General features: G+C 40.3%; 1 protein-coding gene across 1 annotated transcript in view; it reads left to right on the top strand.

The window, feature by feature from the left end:
* The window catches only part of gck (glucokinase (hexokinase 4)), a 39,043-nt gene extending 23,726 nt beyond the window's left edge, over positions 1-15,317 (top strand). Inside the window, 5 exon segments of the mRNA XM_060856473.1 lie at positions 2,958-3,057; positions 5,039-5,222; positions 7,111-7,266; positions 12,244-12,477; positions 15,185-15,317. Of these exon segments, the coding sequence (XP_060712456.1) occupies positions 2,958-3,057; positions 5,039-5,222; positions 7,111-7,266; positions 12,244-12,477; positions 15,185-15,317 (807 nt within the window).
* Positions 15,318-18,397: the final 3,080 nt, after the last annotated feature.

Raw genomic sequence — 18,397 nt, 5'->3', positions numbered from 1 at the left:
TGAACTCATGTATTCCCTGCATACATCCAGTGATTCCCTTGATTCCAGCTGTCTGTAACTGAGCCACATGTCCTTTTCTCTAGTCAAAGCCTCAATATCTCTTGTCATGTAGGGTTCCCTCTTCCTGCCAACCTTGCTTTTCACCCTCACAGGAACATATAGACCTTGAACTCTAACTATCTCACTTTTAAAAGCCTCTTACTTGCTAGAGGTCCCTTTGCCTGCAAATAACTACTCCAATCAACCCCTGCAAGCTCCTGTCTAATTCCATCAAAATCCGTCTTGTCCCAATTTAGAACTTGAAACTGTGGACCAGTTTTGTCCCTCTCCACAACTGTCTATAATTAATAGAATTATGGTCACTAGTCCCAAAGTTTTCCTCCACTGTCACCTCAGTCACCTGTCCTGCCCTGTTTCCCAAGAGTAAGTCGAGTTTTGCCCATTCCTGAGTAGGATCCTCGATATCCTGCTTCAGGAAACTTTCCTAAATGCACTGAACAAATTCCACTCTATCTAAGCCCTTAACGCTGTGGCAGTCCCAGTCCATTTTAGGAAAATTAAAATCCCCTATTATGACAATCCTATTGCTCCTGCAAGTTTCCTCAGTCTCCCTGCATATTTGTTCTTCTAATTCCCATTAATTATTTGGGGGCCTCTCGTCCAAATCCAAAAATGTCAACATCTTCTTCTTATTTCTTAGTTCCACCCACAAAGCTTCACTTGGTGATCCTTCAGTTATTTCATCTCTGACTACTGCTGCGACACTCACCTGAATGAAAAATGCAACTCCCCCTCCCCTCCTTCCACCATCTCTATCCCATCTAAAGCACCTGTACCCTGGCACATTAAGCTGCCAGTGCTGTCCCTCCTTTAGCCATGTTTCTATAATGGCTTTAATATCCAGTCCTACGTACCTACCCAGGCCTTGAGGTCATCGGCCTGACCTGTCAGCCGTCTTAGATTGAAATAGATACAGTTTAATCCAACAGGCATTTCTTACTCCCTGTTGTGTTCCTGCCTGACCTGTCTCTCCAACTTAGTATTTCTGATTACTATATCTCCTTCCAGCCGTGCAACTTGCCACCCTGATGTTGAGGGTCCCACCCGCCCTGCCAATCTAGTTTAAATCCTTCCTTGCAGCATTAGCAAACCTAGCTGCCAAAATAACCTGGGTGGCACGGTGGTACAGTGGTTAGCACTGTTGCCTCACAGCGCCAGAGACCTGGATTCATTTCCCGCTTCAGGCGACTGTCTGTGTGGAGTTTGCACATTCTCCCCCTGTCTGCGTGGGTTTTCTCCGGGTGCTCCAGTTTCCTCCCACAGTCCAAAAATATGCAGTTCAGGTGAATTGGCCATGCTAAATTGCCCGTAGTGTTAGGTGAGGGGGTAAATGTAGGGGAATGTGGGTCTGGCTGGGTTGCGCTTTGGCGGGTCGGTGTGGACATGTCGGGCCGAAGGGCCTGTTTCCACACTGTATCTAATCTAATCTAATAAATATCGGTCCCCCTCCAGTTCAGGTGCAACCCTTTTGTCCCAGGTCACCTCTGTCCCAGAAAAGATCCCAATGATCTAAAAACCTGAATCCTTACTCCCACACCAACTCTTTGGCCATGCATTCATCTGCCATAGGAGAAAGTGAGGACTGCAGATGCTGGAGATCAGAGCATTCATCTGCCATATCCTCCTGTTCTTACTCTCACGAGCACATGGCATTGGCATGTAATCCAGAGATTGTCACCAATGAGGTACTGGTTTTTGACTTGGAGATGCCGGTGTTGGACTGGGGTGTACAAAGTTAAAAATCACACAACGCCAGGTTATAATCCAACAGGTTGAATTGGAGGCACTGGCTTCATCCCTATTTCTACCTCTGTTATTTGTGCACAAAGACTTCTGGCTGCTCATCCACCCCTTTGAGAACACTCTGCAGCTGCTCTGAGACATCTTGGACCCTGGCATCTGGGAGGCAACGCACCATCTTGGATGTCAGTGTGCAGCCACAGAATCTCCTGTCTGTCCCCCTACTATCGAGTCTCCTGTCACGAAGGTTTTTTTTTACCTTTACCCTTTCTCACTGTGCCCCAGTGCAAGTCATAGTGCTATCAACCTGGCTGCTGCTGCTTTTCCCTGAATGGCCAATCCCCCCAACACTATCCAAAATGGTCTACTTGTTTTTGAGGGGAATGACCACAAAGGATTCCTGCATTCTTTGCCTACTCCCTTTGCCTTTCCCGATGGTCACCTAGCTGCTGCACCTTAGGTGTGACCACCTCACTAAAACTCTTATCCATGAAGCGTTCAGCATCTCAGATGATCCTGAGCGCATCCAGTTCCAGCTCCCTAACATGGAGTTCCTGGAACTGCAGCTGGATGCAATTCCCAGAGACGAAGTCATCAGGGGCAATAGAAGCCTCCCTGAACTCCTACTTCCTGTAGGAAAAACATGCAGTGCCTTAACTGCAATCTTAACTGCTGTAAAACCATAAAGGACTTTACCTGAGCTTTGCTGTACTTTTGGCTGAGTTGCTGCTCTCTAAAGCCTCTCAAGCCAAGGCCTTATCTTACTCTGCTCCCAACAAATTGTACATTAGCACATCTCCACTTTTGTTTGGGTACAGGAGGAGGGAAACAATACAGTGATGCAGTGTTTGGGCCTAAAGCACTCCTTCACACCAAGACCACAATGATCTGCTCTTCAGTGCAGGTGACTACATGTCCTCGGAAGTTGTCTTGCTGAGATCTTCCTGGTAGTGGTGACTGCACTGATGCAAATCTTCACCCTGTCAGCCAAGCTTATTACTTATTGTTCTTACATATTGTAACTGGTCTCATTCTTTTTAAGTACTTGTAGAAGCTTTTAGTGTCTGTTGCTATCCTTCAGTGCTCTTCTGAAGCTATTAAATAAATTGAGACAGACACCATGAATGGTGCATTCTGAATCTTTCTCTGATTTGTAGGATTTTGAAATGGATGTGGTGGCCATGGTGAATGATACTGTTGCAACCATGATCTCTTGTTATTATGAAGACCACAGTTGTGAGGTTGGAATGATCGTAGGTAAGGAGAACTTGCTGTTCTAATTTACAGCGATGCAAAAATTCAGACTGTAGCATTACAGAATTGGAAAAGATCAGATGGTCCACCTTTTCAACACCAAATTGATTTAAGAATTTTAAGTTCTATTCAAGAGGAGAAAATGCAACTTATTTTGCAAGCTCCAAGAACTTTGGAACAGTTGGTGGTAGGTTTCATACAGGCTGACCATTATGTGTGAATATTTAGAGAGGTACTGAGCAGAGTCAAAGAAAGAACAACCAATAAATAAATCTGTGCTGCAATGACAGACCAAGCAAACTATTGTGGAGAAGCAGACGTGTACATTTAGAGTAACTGGCTCTCAGTGGTGGTTGAATGTGGATTAATTGGAATGCTGAACTGAGAAAAATTCTTGAACCTTTGAGAAAATTTGCAGAGCAACAGTTATCTAAGAAATTGTGTTTCTTTCAAGAGGTTCAGACAATTGTGATACTATTCCAGTGTGAAATTCAAAAAGTTTGCAGCTTTCACTTGAATCCAAAATAGGGAATTATAATATAGTAATTGCAGAATTTTTCACTGCCAATTGAAGTTTGTTGATAACGATAATCTTCAAGAACAACAAACCTGCAAGCTAACAAGAGCTCAGTATACACTTTGTAAAGATTTGATTTTTTTGATATCACCAACAGAACTCTCTCCATACCACATTATATTTTTAGCTATTTGCATATTCTAATTCACCATGCACAAGTGGTTGCTGTGTTCACTGATAGATATGTTGAGTCATAGAGTCATAGAAATGTACAACATGGAAGCTCGGTCCAACTCATCCATGCCAACTAGATATCCTAACCTAATCTAGTCCCATTTGCCAGCACTTGGCCCATATCCCTCTAAACCCTTCCTATTCATAAACTCATCCAGATGCCTTTTAAATGTTGTAATTGTACCAGCCTCCACCACTTCGTCTAGCAGCTCATTCTATACACGCACCACCCTCTGCATGAAAAAGTTGCCCCTTAGGTCCCTTTTATGTTCACATCCAAATTATTTATATAAATGACAAAAAGCAGTGGACCCAGCACCGATTCCTGTGGCACAGGTCTCCAGTCACAGGCCTCCAGTCTGTATCTTCAATATAAGTGCCAAAATTGTGAGCTTTAGCTCCAATTCAGTTACTAAGTGCCTAATTGAGTTGACAGGAATGCAGTCCTGACAAAGTGCTGTTTTGTCAAGAGCTGCCATCCTTCATTTGAGGCATTTACATTGACCGTGTCACTGGATAATAGTGATTCCATTGTACAAAGCATACATAGCAGGAGGGAAACCTCCAGTTGAGATATGCAAAATTCAGGTTTGCTGTGAGTGTCAGCCAGGTCAACTTGCGCAATTGTTAGCTCAAGTTCAATTCTTTTGCAGTCTGTGGTAGTCCATGGAGGGCTGCTTCTTTGCCTTACTCCACCATTAATGAAGATTGCTAGCTTCAAGCTATGTAACAGTTGTCTTTCTCTGATGGAGAGAGATATAGAAAGCATTACCAGCCTAATTGTCATCTGAATATGAGAGATTCAATGGAATGTGCAGCAACAGGAACGCTCCACAGAAGAAATTTGGTCTGAATGATGTATTTGTTTTATTCAGGGTGTTGAGGTTAAGGATTGTGTTGTACTTTTTGTGCTGTGATGATATAATTGCATTTGCCAATGTGTGCAATACAAGCAAAGTGATAGCAGTTAGAAAGTAGAAGAAGTGAGAGGACACAACCAAGCTGATGGCAAAGTGAAAAAGAATCATGATGAAATCACAGGTTGAGTGTTAGACAGGTTGGACAACACAAGAAAAATTTGGTCTTTGACTGACTTGGACTATCACCATCTTCTCCAGAAAATACAACATGGAATGAAGAGCCTTTGACTCATATTCACAGTCGTTGAAAATCATTGTTTTTTAATCTTTGACTGTATTCTGCATCTAGTGTAATCTGTGTTTATACTTTGAGGCACTGGCTGTAATGCCTGTTACATGGAGGAATTGAAAAATGTGGAATTAGTGGAAGGAGAAGAAGGAAGAATGTGCGTGAACACTGAATGGGGGGGCTTTGGAGACACGGGTGAGCTTGAGGAGTTCCGCCTTGAATACGACTGTATTGTTGATGAGACGTCTAACAATCCAGGTTATCATCTGTAAGTAAAATTGCAATTAATTTGTCGATAACAGCATGTTATGTTATGTATAGCACTTTAAAATATGGGAAAATTTGTATAATGGGTGATGCAAGGTATCAATTGTATACATTTCCCTCTGAGAATCCATATTTCATTGCCCATGCCTCGTTGAATTGAGAAGGTGGTAGCACTACTTCTCCTTGAACAGCTTCCGTTCTTGGAGAATGCTGTGCGCAAGTTGGCATTGACTAACCAATTTCAGGACTTCAGTTTGGCCCTAATGCAAAAACAGCAATGTCTGTCCAGGCATAATAGTGCATGATGTGCAGGGCAACTTGCTGATGATGATGTTTCCACACTTTTGTCAGTTACAGTGCAGTTTCAGCAAACACTGATTTAAAAAGTAATTTGGATTGCTGCTCCTGTACTGTTTCAGCAATTTTAAGCTGACCATGTCAAAGGCAGATTGTGGCCTTGCATTCAACCTCAGTTATATTGTGGTTAACCTAGTTTTCACAGACCCTAACATTTATACTCAGTAGTTAACATCTAAAACAACATCAACCTTTATTTTCAGCACTACTGCTTCAGGTTGTTTTTCAAGTGGTTGTAGTGTGCACTGATCCATAATTCAACAATAAATCTTAACAGTGTGAGAGTCATGATGTGCCATTACGCAGCTTGCACTCATCAACCCAAAGTGGTCAAAAGCAACTGCAATTACCAACTCAGCTAATAGCTGTTTCTGCAACTCGAGATGAACAGAATCTGAATTAAAGTGTTTATAGTTTTGATCAGTATTGTTGCAGTTACCAGGTAAAAGTTCAAAACCTGTTTGGAGTACTTTTGGGGCTTCCAGCCACAGCTTTGAAATCAGAACAGCTGTTGGAAGGAGTCGCAACTTCAGCAGAATAAACTAGGCCAAAGTCTAATTGCCGTATTTTACTGCATCCACTGGGTGAATGCAGCAGGCAAAGATTAAATGTGTGCTAATGTGAGGCATTACTTAAACCTATTAATCAATGCAGTAAGGTTCAGAAAGGTCAGATCTAAAGTATTTTTGAAATTTGCTTCCTGGCACAACAATATTTCTGCATCTGGTTAAATAACATACCCCTGTACAGTATTTGAGGCTCCAGGATGAGCAATGTACAGTCTGATATGGTACGAGGTAGTTCATAAAATTTTAAAGCCCTGAAGGAGGCCGTTAATTTCAACATATTAAGTTTTCCAGATGTCTTTTTAAATGTGTAATGTTCAAATATTTATATGCTCTATTTTTACAATCATTCTGAATTCTGAATTCCCACTGTTTCTGGAGAAATAGTCCAAGTCCGAATGTTCTTGAGAAAAATTCTGAACCTTTTTTTCGCAATGATCTTAATTTTGTGTCCTGTTGTTTATGCCTTGTTGAATTGTAAAATTCATTATCCCAATATGCCCAGACAAAAATCTCTTTGAATTTTTAAAATCACCAATGAGTCTTCTTTGATGAGCTGAAAATTGGCCCAGTGTCTTCAGTCTCTGCTAATAGCTAAATCCTTCTGGCTGGAGTGTGTCCAGAGTGCTCTTCACTCCCTTGGATGAAGGAGGGGAGAAGACAAGTGCTTTTTGCTGGAAATATCATAAACAGGTGAATTGACCACAAGGAGATAGGGTTAATTGACAAAACAACAGAGGTATTTGAAGATGGCACGGATAAAAGTGCAACTTTGGAAGAGAGAAACAACGAAACGGACTGTTTTGTGGAAAACATTCAGAGACAAGAAGAATATGAAGGTACTTTGATTTTAGGCTATTTTTAAAATATATTGTTTTTTCTGAACAAAATCCTATGGGATATTATTGGAGCTTGAGACAGACGAAGAATTCACTGCATTTCATACATATCCTCTTTCTTAACCAGATATGAAAAGATTATTGGTGGGAAATACATGGGTGAGCTAACGCGACTTGTGCTGCTGAAACTGGTGAATCAAAACCTGCTCTTCAATGGCGAGGCATCCCAGCTGCTGAAAACACAAGGCAGCTTTGAAACAAGATTCCTCTCACTAATAGAAAGGTACAAAGAACTTTAGCTGTTGTGATCAAAATTGGAGAGATATGAGTTTTCAGTACTGCATCAAGAATATATTTCAGTTTGAATACAGCAAGTTTTCAATGTTACTCATCATCTAGTCTGCCTCCCTTTTTTCGTATATTGGTGGCCCCTGTATATTTTCATCATTCAGTTTTCTGGAATACTATGTGCAGTTTTAATTTAAATACTTAAGGAAGGATGAGCTTGTATTTAAGGCAGTAGAGCTGAGCTGCAGTGATTGGCTCCCCAGGTTGAAGGGCTGCCCTGTGGTGAGAGGCTATGAAAGAGTATCTATATTCGTTGTCTTTCAAAAGCATGGAAGTGATCTCACTGAAACACACAAGATTCTCAATGGGCTTGAATTGGGTAGGTCCTGAGAGACTGTTTCCACTGATCAGGGAGTCTAAAACATTGGGGCTCATTGTCAGGAGAAAGGGCTCATCATTGAGGACTGAAATGGGGAGAATACTTCATTCAAAGGATTGTGAATCTTTGGAATTTGTTAGAAGGGGATTGTTGATGTTCCAACAATTGGCATATTTAATGCTGGGACGGTTGGTTTTTAGTCTCTCAGGAAATTGGTAGAAATGGATGTCAGGCAGAAAAACAGACTTGAAGCTCAAGATCAGCTCGAACTGATCAGTTCCAAGGCTGGAGTAGGCATGATGATCTGTATGGTCAACTCCTTCTATTTCTGTGTGTTCCTGTTCTGTTTTTTTTTGTGAATGAATTTTGGGTTATTTCTGTTCCAATAAACTCCCCTCTCACCCAGCCTCATCCATTGTATGGAGATGTCAACTACTTCTAACTCCATAAGACATCAGAGCAGAAATTAGGCCATTCAGCCCACCACATCTGCTCTGCCATTCACTTACGGCTGATAAGGTTCTTGACCCCATTGTACCCATTTAGTATTGCTGCCTCACTACCGCAAGGGACCTGGGTTCAATTCCAGCCTTGCGTGACTGTCTGTGTGGAGTTTGTACATTCTTCCTGTGTCTGCGGGTGCTCTGGTTTCCTTCCACAATCCAAAGATATGCAGGTCAAGTGGATTGGTGATGGAAATTGCTCATAGTGTTCTGGGGTTTGTAAGTTAGGTGCATGGGTCAGGGGAAATGTAAAGTAATTGGGTAGTGCAATGGGTCTGGGTGGGATACTCTTTGGAGGGTCGGTGTGGACTTGTTGGGTCAAATGGCCTGTTTCCACACCGTAGGGGTTCTGTACTTCTATGATAAGCATTGTCCTGTTTTTGCTCCATAAAGCTTGATCCCCTTTACAATCAAGAACCTATCTGTCTCCATCTTAAATATACTCAATGACCTGGCCTCCACAGCATTCTGTGACAATAAATTCCATAGATTCACCAGTCTCTGGCTGAAGAAGTTTCTCCTTATCTCCGTTCTAAAAGGTCTTCCCTTTACTCTAAGGCTAAGCCCTTGGATCCTAGTCTCTCCTACCACAGAAACATCTTCCCAACTTCTTCTCTGTCCAGGCAATTCAGTATTCTGTAAATTTCAATTAGATTCCCCCTCATCCTTCTAAACTCCACTGAGTATAGACCCAGAGTCCTCAAACGATCCTCATATGTGAAGGTTTTCATTCTTGGGACCATTTTTGTGAACCATCTCTGAGCACGCTCCAGGACCAGTACATCCTTGCTGAGATATGGGTGTACAGTGGTCCCAGTGAAGTCTGACCAGAGCCTTATAGAGCCTCAGAAGTACATTCCTGCTTTCATATTCAAGTCCTCTCAAAATAAATGCCGTCATTGCATTTGCCTTCCTAACTACTGACTCAACCTACAAGTTTCACTTGAGAGTATTTTGAACTGGAACTCTCAAGTCTGTTTGCACTTCAGACGTCTGAATGTTCTCCCCGTTTAGGAAATAGACCATGCCTCTTTTCTTCCTACCCAGGTGCATGACCTCACACTTGCCCACATTGTACTCCATCTGCCACTTCTTTGCCTATTCTCCGAACCTGTCGAAATCCTTCTGCAGCCTCTCCACCTCCTCAATGCTACCTGTTCCTCTATATATTTTTGTACCATCTGCAAACTTAGTCAGAATGCCCTCAGTTCATTTATCTAGATTGTTAATGTATAATGTGAAAAGTTGTGGTACCAACACTGAGCCTTGCAGAACACTACCTGCCATCCTGAGAACACTGTTATCCCCACACCCTGCTTCCTGCCAGACAGCCAAACTTCTATCCACCTTGCTATCTTATTCAGTAGTCTCCTGTGTGACACCTTGTCAAAGGTCTTCCTGAGATCACATCCATTGGTTCTCCCTGGTCTAATCTGCTCATTACTCCCTCAAAGAACAGTTGTAAGAATTGATAAATGGGATTTGTTTCAGTTGAAGAAAGAGAAAATTTTGAAACAGTATGTCTGTGAGCCTTGGAGAGAGGACAGATTCACATTTGCTAGAACAGGATTATGCAGTGTTGAACTATCTTTCACCATTTCATATGCTCCATCAATTTCCAACATTTTCTGTTACCTATTTCCAAACTATTCTTTCTTCTCTTCCATTTTCTTTGCACTAAACGTAGTGGAAGTAACACTTCAGTTCAATTTCCCTTATCAGAAAACTTTAAATATTGGAGGTTAGTGTTACTTGTCAAGACTTTATTCTGCATATGAACTTGATACATTGGTGAAATACAAGGATGAATTTCACCAGTTCTTTGGTGCTTACTACTTCTTAAGAAATTATAACCTTTGGTGTTGATTGTACAAAAATATCACAATACACCAGCATCCCATGTTAAAAACCCTTGATTTGTTCATATAAAGTGTTCAGTGTTGTTCCCATTGCATTTCTCAGAACCTGAAATGAGCTTTCTGCTATTTGCCATGATTTTACTGGAACCTAAATATGATAACAGTTGAAAAGTAAGGACATGTCGTTTCATATAATAAGGCAGAAATATTGTACAACTGAAAAAGCTGCAGATATACCTGCTATTTTCTGAAACTTGTTTTGGCTGCCACAAACTATTAATGTTTTATTTTCTCCAACCATAAATTACTTCATGAGGTACATTTTTCATTGTTCGATGCAAGACCCAGAGTAAAATGGAACAAAACAGTGTCATTTGCCACAATGGTAGCACCCTTACTAGTGGGGTAGAGATTTGGGATTCAAGTCTCACCTCAAGGTGTGTCAAACTGCAACCTGCCAGGTAATTGTTAAGCTATAAAATCAGTGGCAAGTGTTAAGAGCAGAGCAGTTTTCAGGCTACCCAGAAACTCCTGGAGTAGCTGCAAGGCAACAGTCTGTCCTTGTTAAGGGACTCAGCTGCATAGATTCTTTGCTTGAGCAACTGTCAGCTTTGGTCTGGAAGGGTGGGGAGAGTGCATTAGAGATGGAATCGGAAGCAATATCATCCTGCAGGCTTTTTTGACTCATCAGGAAGAAATCCTGCTTTCCTGTCTTGAGATTGGAGGGAAAGGCAACATTCCTTTTCAATAGTTCAGTAACCAGAGGGCATAAATTTCGAGACCATCATGAAAGCGGTTTGTGAATTTGATGTACCTAGATTTCCAGGAGACATTTAACAAGGTGCCAAATCAAAAGGTCACTATATAAAATAAGAACTCATTGTGTTGGAGGTGACATATTCATGAATACAAGATTGACTTATTAACAGAAAACAGCACAATTGGATCATTTCAATGAAAAATAGGTTGTCAGTGGCATCAGTGCTGGGGTCTCAACTATTTTCAATCTGTATCAATGAACTGGTTAAAGGGACTGAATGTCTGCTTGTTAAATGTATTGATGACACAATGATAGGAAAGTAAGTTGTGAAGAAGACATGAGACTTCAAAAGGATATAGATTGGTGAATTAAACAGGCAAAGATGGAAGGAATATAACTTGTCTCATTTAGCAGAAAGATTAGTAAAGCAGTATTTTATTAAAGTGGTAAAAATGGAATGTTGGATTAGATTAGATTACTTACAGTGAGGAAACAGGCCCTTCGGCCCAACAAGTCCACACTGATCCTCCGAAGAGCAACCCACCCAGATCCATTCCCCTACACTTACCCCTTCACCAAACACTATGGGCAATCTAGCATGGCCAATTCACCTAACCTGCACCTTTTTTTTGGACTGTGGGAGGAAACCGGAGAACCCGGAGGAAACCCACGCAGACAGTTGCCTGAGGCGGGAATTGAACCCGGGTCTCTGGCGCTGTGAGGCAGCAGTGCTAACCACTATTATGAATCTTGCAGGGGAAATTGAATATGTAACAAACAATCTTTTGCTCTTGTTACTCAGGATATTAGTGAGTCATCATCTTGTCCTGTTTTGGACTCCTCATCGAAGGACGTTATTTCATGAAAAAGTCAGAGAAGGTTCACTTGACAGCTTCCTCAGTTAAGGGGCTTTCTTACTTCATTATTTCACCTATTTTTCCAACCTACCTGTCTCAGAGATGTTAAGACTTGAACCTGGTTTCTTGGTCCAGAGGATGGGGACACTTCCCATGCACCACAAGAGGGTAGAGTTGGATTGATTGCACCTGTATTCAATGGGATTTAGAAGAGGTGAATTTGAAGAATCTGAGAGGACTTGATGGAAGATGCTGGGAGGATGTTTCCTCTTGCAGGAGAGACTGAAACAAGGGACACCATTTAGAAATAAGGTGGCACCATTTAAAATGGAGATCTCTGGTTTATTCAAGAATATGAGAAATCATCTTGTCCAGAGAGTGGTGGAGGTGTGGTCATGGAATATTTTAAAGGCATAGACTTTTGATTAACAAAGAAGTGAAAGGGTATCAGGGATAGAGAGTAAAATGGTCGAAATCATGGTCAGATCAGCCATGCATCCTGACAATGTCGGCATGATAGTGTAAGGCTCAGTCTAACATTGTCCTTCATGTTTCAGGTGTCAAGCAGGTTAAAACAGCTTCTTATTGACTTATTTTGGTTATTTTTTTTCAAGTGACACAGGGGACCAGAAGCAGATCTATAATGTCCTGACAAAACTAGGTGTGTTGCCATCCAAAGCAGACTGCGATATTGTCCATTTGGTATGTGAGAGTGTTTCAACAAGGGCAGCACATATATGTGCAGCTGGATTAGCAGGTGTTATAAACCGAATGTGGGAGAACAAGCACAAGGAAACAATGAAGATTACAGTTGGAATTGATGGATCTGTTTACAAGTTACATCCTCAGTAAGTGTTCATCTGAGAGAATAGTGATCTTTTAGAGTTGTTGTGAACTCTCTGTTCTTCAAGGTGTGTTGACCGTGTTGACAGCAATCCAGTGTTGTCCATGTGCAGCTTGGTATCAGGGGAGAAGTGGTGCAGCCCATATCTTCCAATGGCATGGTCTGTAATTGTTGCAAGTTTCTCAGATTGTAAAACTTGCCTATCGATTCTAGAACTGCTCTTAATACTTCTTAAAAGATGTGAAGTAATATTGCATGTTGTTTTATGCCTTCTTTATCATTGAAATACATCTGTACCACTTGAGACAGTGATTAGTTTATTGATTCACTTCATTTTCATTGACAAGCAAAATTCTGAAACACTCAGACCATCTGTACAAGATAATATGTTAGCCCTGTGAACATGACATTTATCTTAGACTCTTTTAGTAATTGTTTTCTTCCTGCCTCACATCTTACAAACCACCCATTTCTGTTTTTCTCTCTTTTTACACATAGTTTTCCAGAGATGATAGGCCTTATATCCTTTTCATGCCAGACTGTTAAAAGCTATTTATTGCTCCCATAACCATGTCCTTGCTTTAATCAGTCCTTTGGAATGTGTACCCGAGGCAACTCCTGCGTTCATGCTTTACTGCAGCATTGAGAAAGCCTGTTGACAGAATGGCAACTTCTGGTGTCAGGAATATGATCATACAGTGCTGTGTACCTTTGTGAATAGATGGTACATTTTTAAAGAGCATGGAGATTTTTTGTAAGAGTGAGTTGTTTTTCTCAGATGGCGGGCTAGCTTTCACTTCAGATGGCAGTTTGCTCTCTCTGTCCAGTTGCCCCCTTCTTTATACCCGTGGTGACAACAACATTGGTCTGATGTTGTCAGAACCAGCTGATTTAAATTCAGTTGGCTTTTTTTTGTTTCTCAGTGCTTGGTTTAAATTAATTCGATGATTTCAAGCTAGTTCCAAAATATCAAAACAAGCCTAAGGTTTCCAATCACACAGCCAATAGATACATATTTGAATTTTAGAACGGTCTGTACATCTGCAGCTGCTTGCAGGTATTTTTTGGTTTAAATCTCCAAGCTTAAAAAAACTTACTACCTCCTTAAAGTAGCCATGCACTCTTGCCCTGCTCTCATTTTTACAAACAAATTCTGGCTTCCTACTTTCCACTTCACAAGTACTCTACACAACTTCATAACAAGTGTAAGATGTTGTGTGCCAGATGTGATATAATTGGTCAAACTACTTGACTTTAAAATAAATCCCCTTTATTCTTTTGCCATTTTTAAAATACAAACAAAGAAGAAGAGTTGGAATAACTTGAATTCTATTGAAATACACAACAAAATAATATTATTTAATGACTACTCATCAACGATTCCCATCCAGAAGCATCTCATAAACAACCCTTAGCAAAAGCATGTTCAGCAAATCAGATTTTCCCTCACTTGCTGTCTCCTTCAGTCTTGGAAAAGGAACACTGAGACAATGAATCTAGGTTTTTCATCAGCAGAGAGAGGAGAGTTGTATCTGTCAGCTTCAACTCCAAAACCCCCAACTTCCAACAACTGAAAGTAAAACTGAAACCCTGGGTCTGTATGAGCCTGAGTCCACCCGACTCCACCCACTCATGTTTCTTTCGTCTCATTTTTAAAAAACCAAAGCTTTTTATTCTGCTTTTTCCACGGAGCAGACACCTCAGCACTACGTTTACAACACCCTTCTTCAAAAAAAACAGGAGAGAACAAATCCCTCTTAAAGGTCCAAATTATCTCACTGTTGAAATTCAGCAGGTCTGGCAGCATCTGTGAGAAGAAAGCAGAAATAACATTATGAGCCATCATAAAACTCTATACTTCTACAGATCCTGACTTTTAACAACACTGAAAAATATATGACAGCAAATCAGCAGCCAGTTTGGCATATCTGATGAAGAGAAATGTAAACCTCGCTGGTGCCCTTTGTACACAGAGTGTGTGGAATCACCATCTGTCCTTTTGTATTTTCAGATCTTTAAAATTATATTTTTGAAGATAGCAGGTTTTCTGTTCTTGTGCTGCTGATCTCTATTTGTTATTCATAAATTGTTGCCATTTCCCATGCCAAAACCCAGGACCACAGTGTGGAGCTTATCACCCTGAGGGCAGAAATGTGCATGACTGACCTTGACTTTGATAGTGAAGAGCTGGCTTTCTGAGCAGTGTATAATCCTCCATTAGAATTGCACAGTTTTATAAAGTACTCAGGTGGGTGTGGCTAATCTCACCCATGGTGGACTCTTGATCTTAGAAGGACATGGAGAGAATCAGCACGCCCTCAGTTGTAAGGAATATTGGTACTCTTAAAGTAAGGGCTGGACTAAACCTATTTTGTTTAGTTCTCCGGTGCCATAAACAAAAGGGCAGTGTCAACATTACGAAAGGACCTATTTCACATGTCAGAAAGAGATTTTTCTCCCTCTGTCAAGGTTGAATTTGAACTCAGAATTTTACAGAATTCAGTCCTCCTCTCAGAGAGCATAGAGCCTCAACCTTTCTGATTGGATTTCTAATCTAATCTAGATTTTAGCTGAATAAAAATCATTATTAGGGTGTCTTTAGGTGTGCCAGCACTTACCCACAAACGTCAAGTTCACATTTTCATGCTGAGGGGTTTATTTTCCCTGCACTATTAACCACACTTTCTTCTTTCACTATTTTCCCCCCTTAGCTTTAAACATAGGTTTCACAAAATGGTGAAAGAACTTGCACCTCCCTGTGACATCACTTTTCTCCAGTCTGATGAAGGCAGTGGTCGAGGTGCAGCATTAATCTCCGCAGTTGCAAGAAGGATGGCCAGCTGATTGACCAGTAACATTGGAAATCTTGAATAACTTAACAGAAGTTAAATGATAAATTGCAGAATCCCTTTGGTGATTCTGCAGTATTTTCTGATAAACTGAAGATTATGACTTCTATATGGATCGCTGGTGAAAATACTTCAGTCTGTCCACTTATGATAAAAGCATGGCATGTAATGTCCCTTGGAAAACTTGTGATAAGCTGCAGATGGAAAACCCAAGCTCTTGTTTCGAAATATGTTTCAACAAGTTACTCACTCTGCTGTCAGTAAGGTTAGTGTTCTGGACAAAGTCCAACTCCCCCACTAGATCTCCTCATATTCGGAATGTTTTCATCAACCTGAAGCATGACTTCAAGAAGAAGGCGACAATTTGTGTTGAAAATCACTTGTTTTTTTATCCTTGTACTTTCATTAAACTGAAGCAATACAGGTTAGATTAGTGCCGCAGATAAAATTTGAGTGATTGTTATCTGTTAATTGATGCAAGGTTGCAGGTCACTTTCTTGAACTCTGACTTTCCTGTTTTTCTTTTTTATATTTTCTTGTTACTTGCACAAGTTGTGGAGCTGCAGGCTTAGCCCTTTGTAGAATGATTTCAATGTCTAGTGATTACCAGCCTTTGCAATGCTAGAAACTACATAATATCAATCTTCCCAATAATTAATGTCATCAAATGTTCGTTTTCTTTTGATTTTGTAGATTGTTAATTCTGTGGCAAGGTCTGTTCATAAAACAAAGCTTTTTTTCCAGAAGTCCAATAAAAAGCATGTTGTGAAAAGTTTTATGACAAAGAATTCTGTTGGGATATTAACTGTAGAAATTAACATCTTTTCCCTAAAGCCTGCGCTTATTCTTGTGACCTTGTTTGCTGTATTACCAGATTAACCTTTGGAAGCCATGTTTGAATTGAACTGGCAATCATACATGAGTCGATGCTGGTGATAGATATTCTTAATTGATCTATTCAAACATGATGTAACAGAATTCTGGAGCAGGTGGGACTTGAAGTCAGATATTTTGGCCCAGAGGTGGGGACACTACCACTGTACCACACTCCTCAATGAAAGGAGCAGATCGCAGCTCCTGACTGCATTATACTTTAAAGGTAATTTCTCCGGGGGAACAAATCTTCATGTTTGGCAACTATTCATAAAGTTGCTGCAGAGTGCATCATCTCAATGAATTCATACACTGGAGCAATTAGCAGCCAACTGTTGTAATTTGTTCTTAAAAAAAGTTGATCTACAGAGTTAGGGTTACATGATTTTCAAGGAAATCATGCAGAAAAAAATTTAATTTTTAATTATTTTACTTGGCTTTTTTTTCAGGCTCCAGCAGTTTGTATAAAATTGAAGAATTTATCCAAATTTAGATTATTCTGATTTTTATTGTTCAAACACCATTTAATTAGTATTCAGTATGTAATGTTACTGCAGCCAAAATTAATTTTTAATCTTCATTTTAATTCTTCTTCATGAAAACCATTTGTAATTACAAATCTCAGATGTGTACAGCTGAGAATATTCCTTATTATGTTTTGTAATGACTGTAACACTTCCATTGCTCTTTCCGATGACAACCAAAGAATATAAATACAGTGTAATTCATTTTACCTTTTAAAATATTATGATAGGTGAAGTACAAAAAATAAATACTGCTGTGTGAAAAATAAAGAATAAACATTCAACTTAAGCAGTGTTTTCTGTCTGATTTGATCTCTTCCCATGTTGGGAATTTTATGTTTTATGGTAAGTCTGGTTTGTATCCAGTTGCTGAACTGTACAGTCTCAATCATGGAGCAACTCTGAGGATGAGCAGAAGTTCTCACAGGTTGAACACAAAAAGGTTTGGACAAATATTTACTCTTCCAAATAAAAAAAGAATACTTTTGAGCTCATTATTTCTTGAACTGTCAGCAGTAAGTCTCTAATTAAGCAAGATTCAGATTTTTCTTGAATCTTGCCTGACTCCATGATAGAATAATTGATAGAAATTTATTGTCATTGTGAACGAGCAACTCTGAATCTTCTGTCTTGTCAGAGGTTGATCAATGACACACCTCCTGATTCTTGACTGATTGTTTCCAACAACTCCTATACTGTGTACTTGATAAGACACTAAGAATGTTAACTGTTTAATCATCTGTTCCAGAATTATGCTCACTTTTCAATGAATCATGTCCTGATCCCTTGTTCCTCAACTCATTTCAGCTGTTGATGTTGTCCAGTATCAACATTTCTGCCTGATATTTGTCTGAACCTTTCCTTTCATAACACTGAGCGTGCACTGTCTGGAATACAGGCTCAATGCTGTCGATGAAAACATATGCTGCAGCTGGCAAAGTGGCAGGAAGTCAATGCAGTGCTGAGATACAATATTCCTCACCAAGAGTGCAGTGCAAAAGGTCGTTTACAATATATAACTGCAAAATAAAGATACTGTCTGTTCTGAATATTTTTAAGTCCTCAGCTTTATCACAATTCTTGCTTTGGCATCTGAATGTTCAAAGTAATTTTAAAAAAGCTTTATATCGGGCTGAAGGAGGTGAAGAAATCCAGATTTACAAAACAGTATCGCAGGACTTCTAATGTTCCACTGTATCTTCAGTCAGGTCTCAACTTGGACATCTGATCCAAAAGGTGGCTCCTTCAGTAAGCAGTATTCCTTAAGTCCTGCATGGGATTTCCAACTTAGGTTATGTGCTGAAGACCTGAAGATTCCCTTGAATCCCCAAATCTGACCCATAAGCACCTGGGTTGTGATGGGAAAAAGACGGAAGCTGGTTGTTCCTGTTGTGCTGGCATACATTCATCAATATATTCTAAAGGATGGGAAAGATCTCAAAATCTCTTTAAGTTGACACCAGTGACAGAGCAGATCATTAGTTGTCATTGGTTTAAATTGACTACCAGCCAAATGGGGACCCAATGACTGCATAAATGAGGCCCCAGTTGAGTGGGTGTTGCATGTGAACAATGCACACAAGGAATTATGTTGGCTTCAAGGATGAATGTCACTTTGGAATGTTCAGCCCTCTTTACACTATCTGGATTTTAGAGAAGGAATTTGTTTTATCACAGA

The sequence above is a fragment of the Hemiscyllium ocellatum genome, chromosome 48 (assembly GCF_020745735.1).
Source record: "Hemiscyllium ocellatum isolate sHemOce1 chromosome 48, sHemOce1.pat.X.cur, whole genome shotgun sequence".
Lineage (NCBI taxonomy): Eukaryota > Metazoa > Chordata > Chondrichthyes > Orectolobiformes > Hemiscylliidae > Hemiscyllium > Hemiscyllium ocellatum.
Note: the sequence above shows the minus strand (reverse complement) of the source record. Positions and strands in the feature narration are given on the sequence as shown.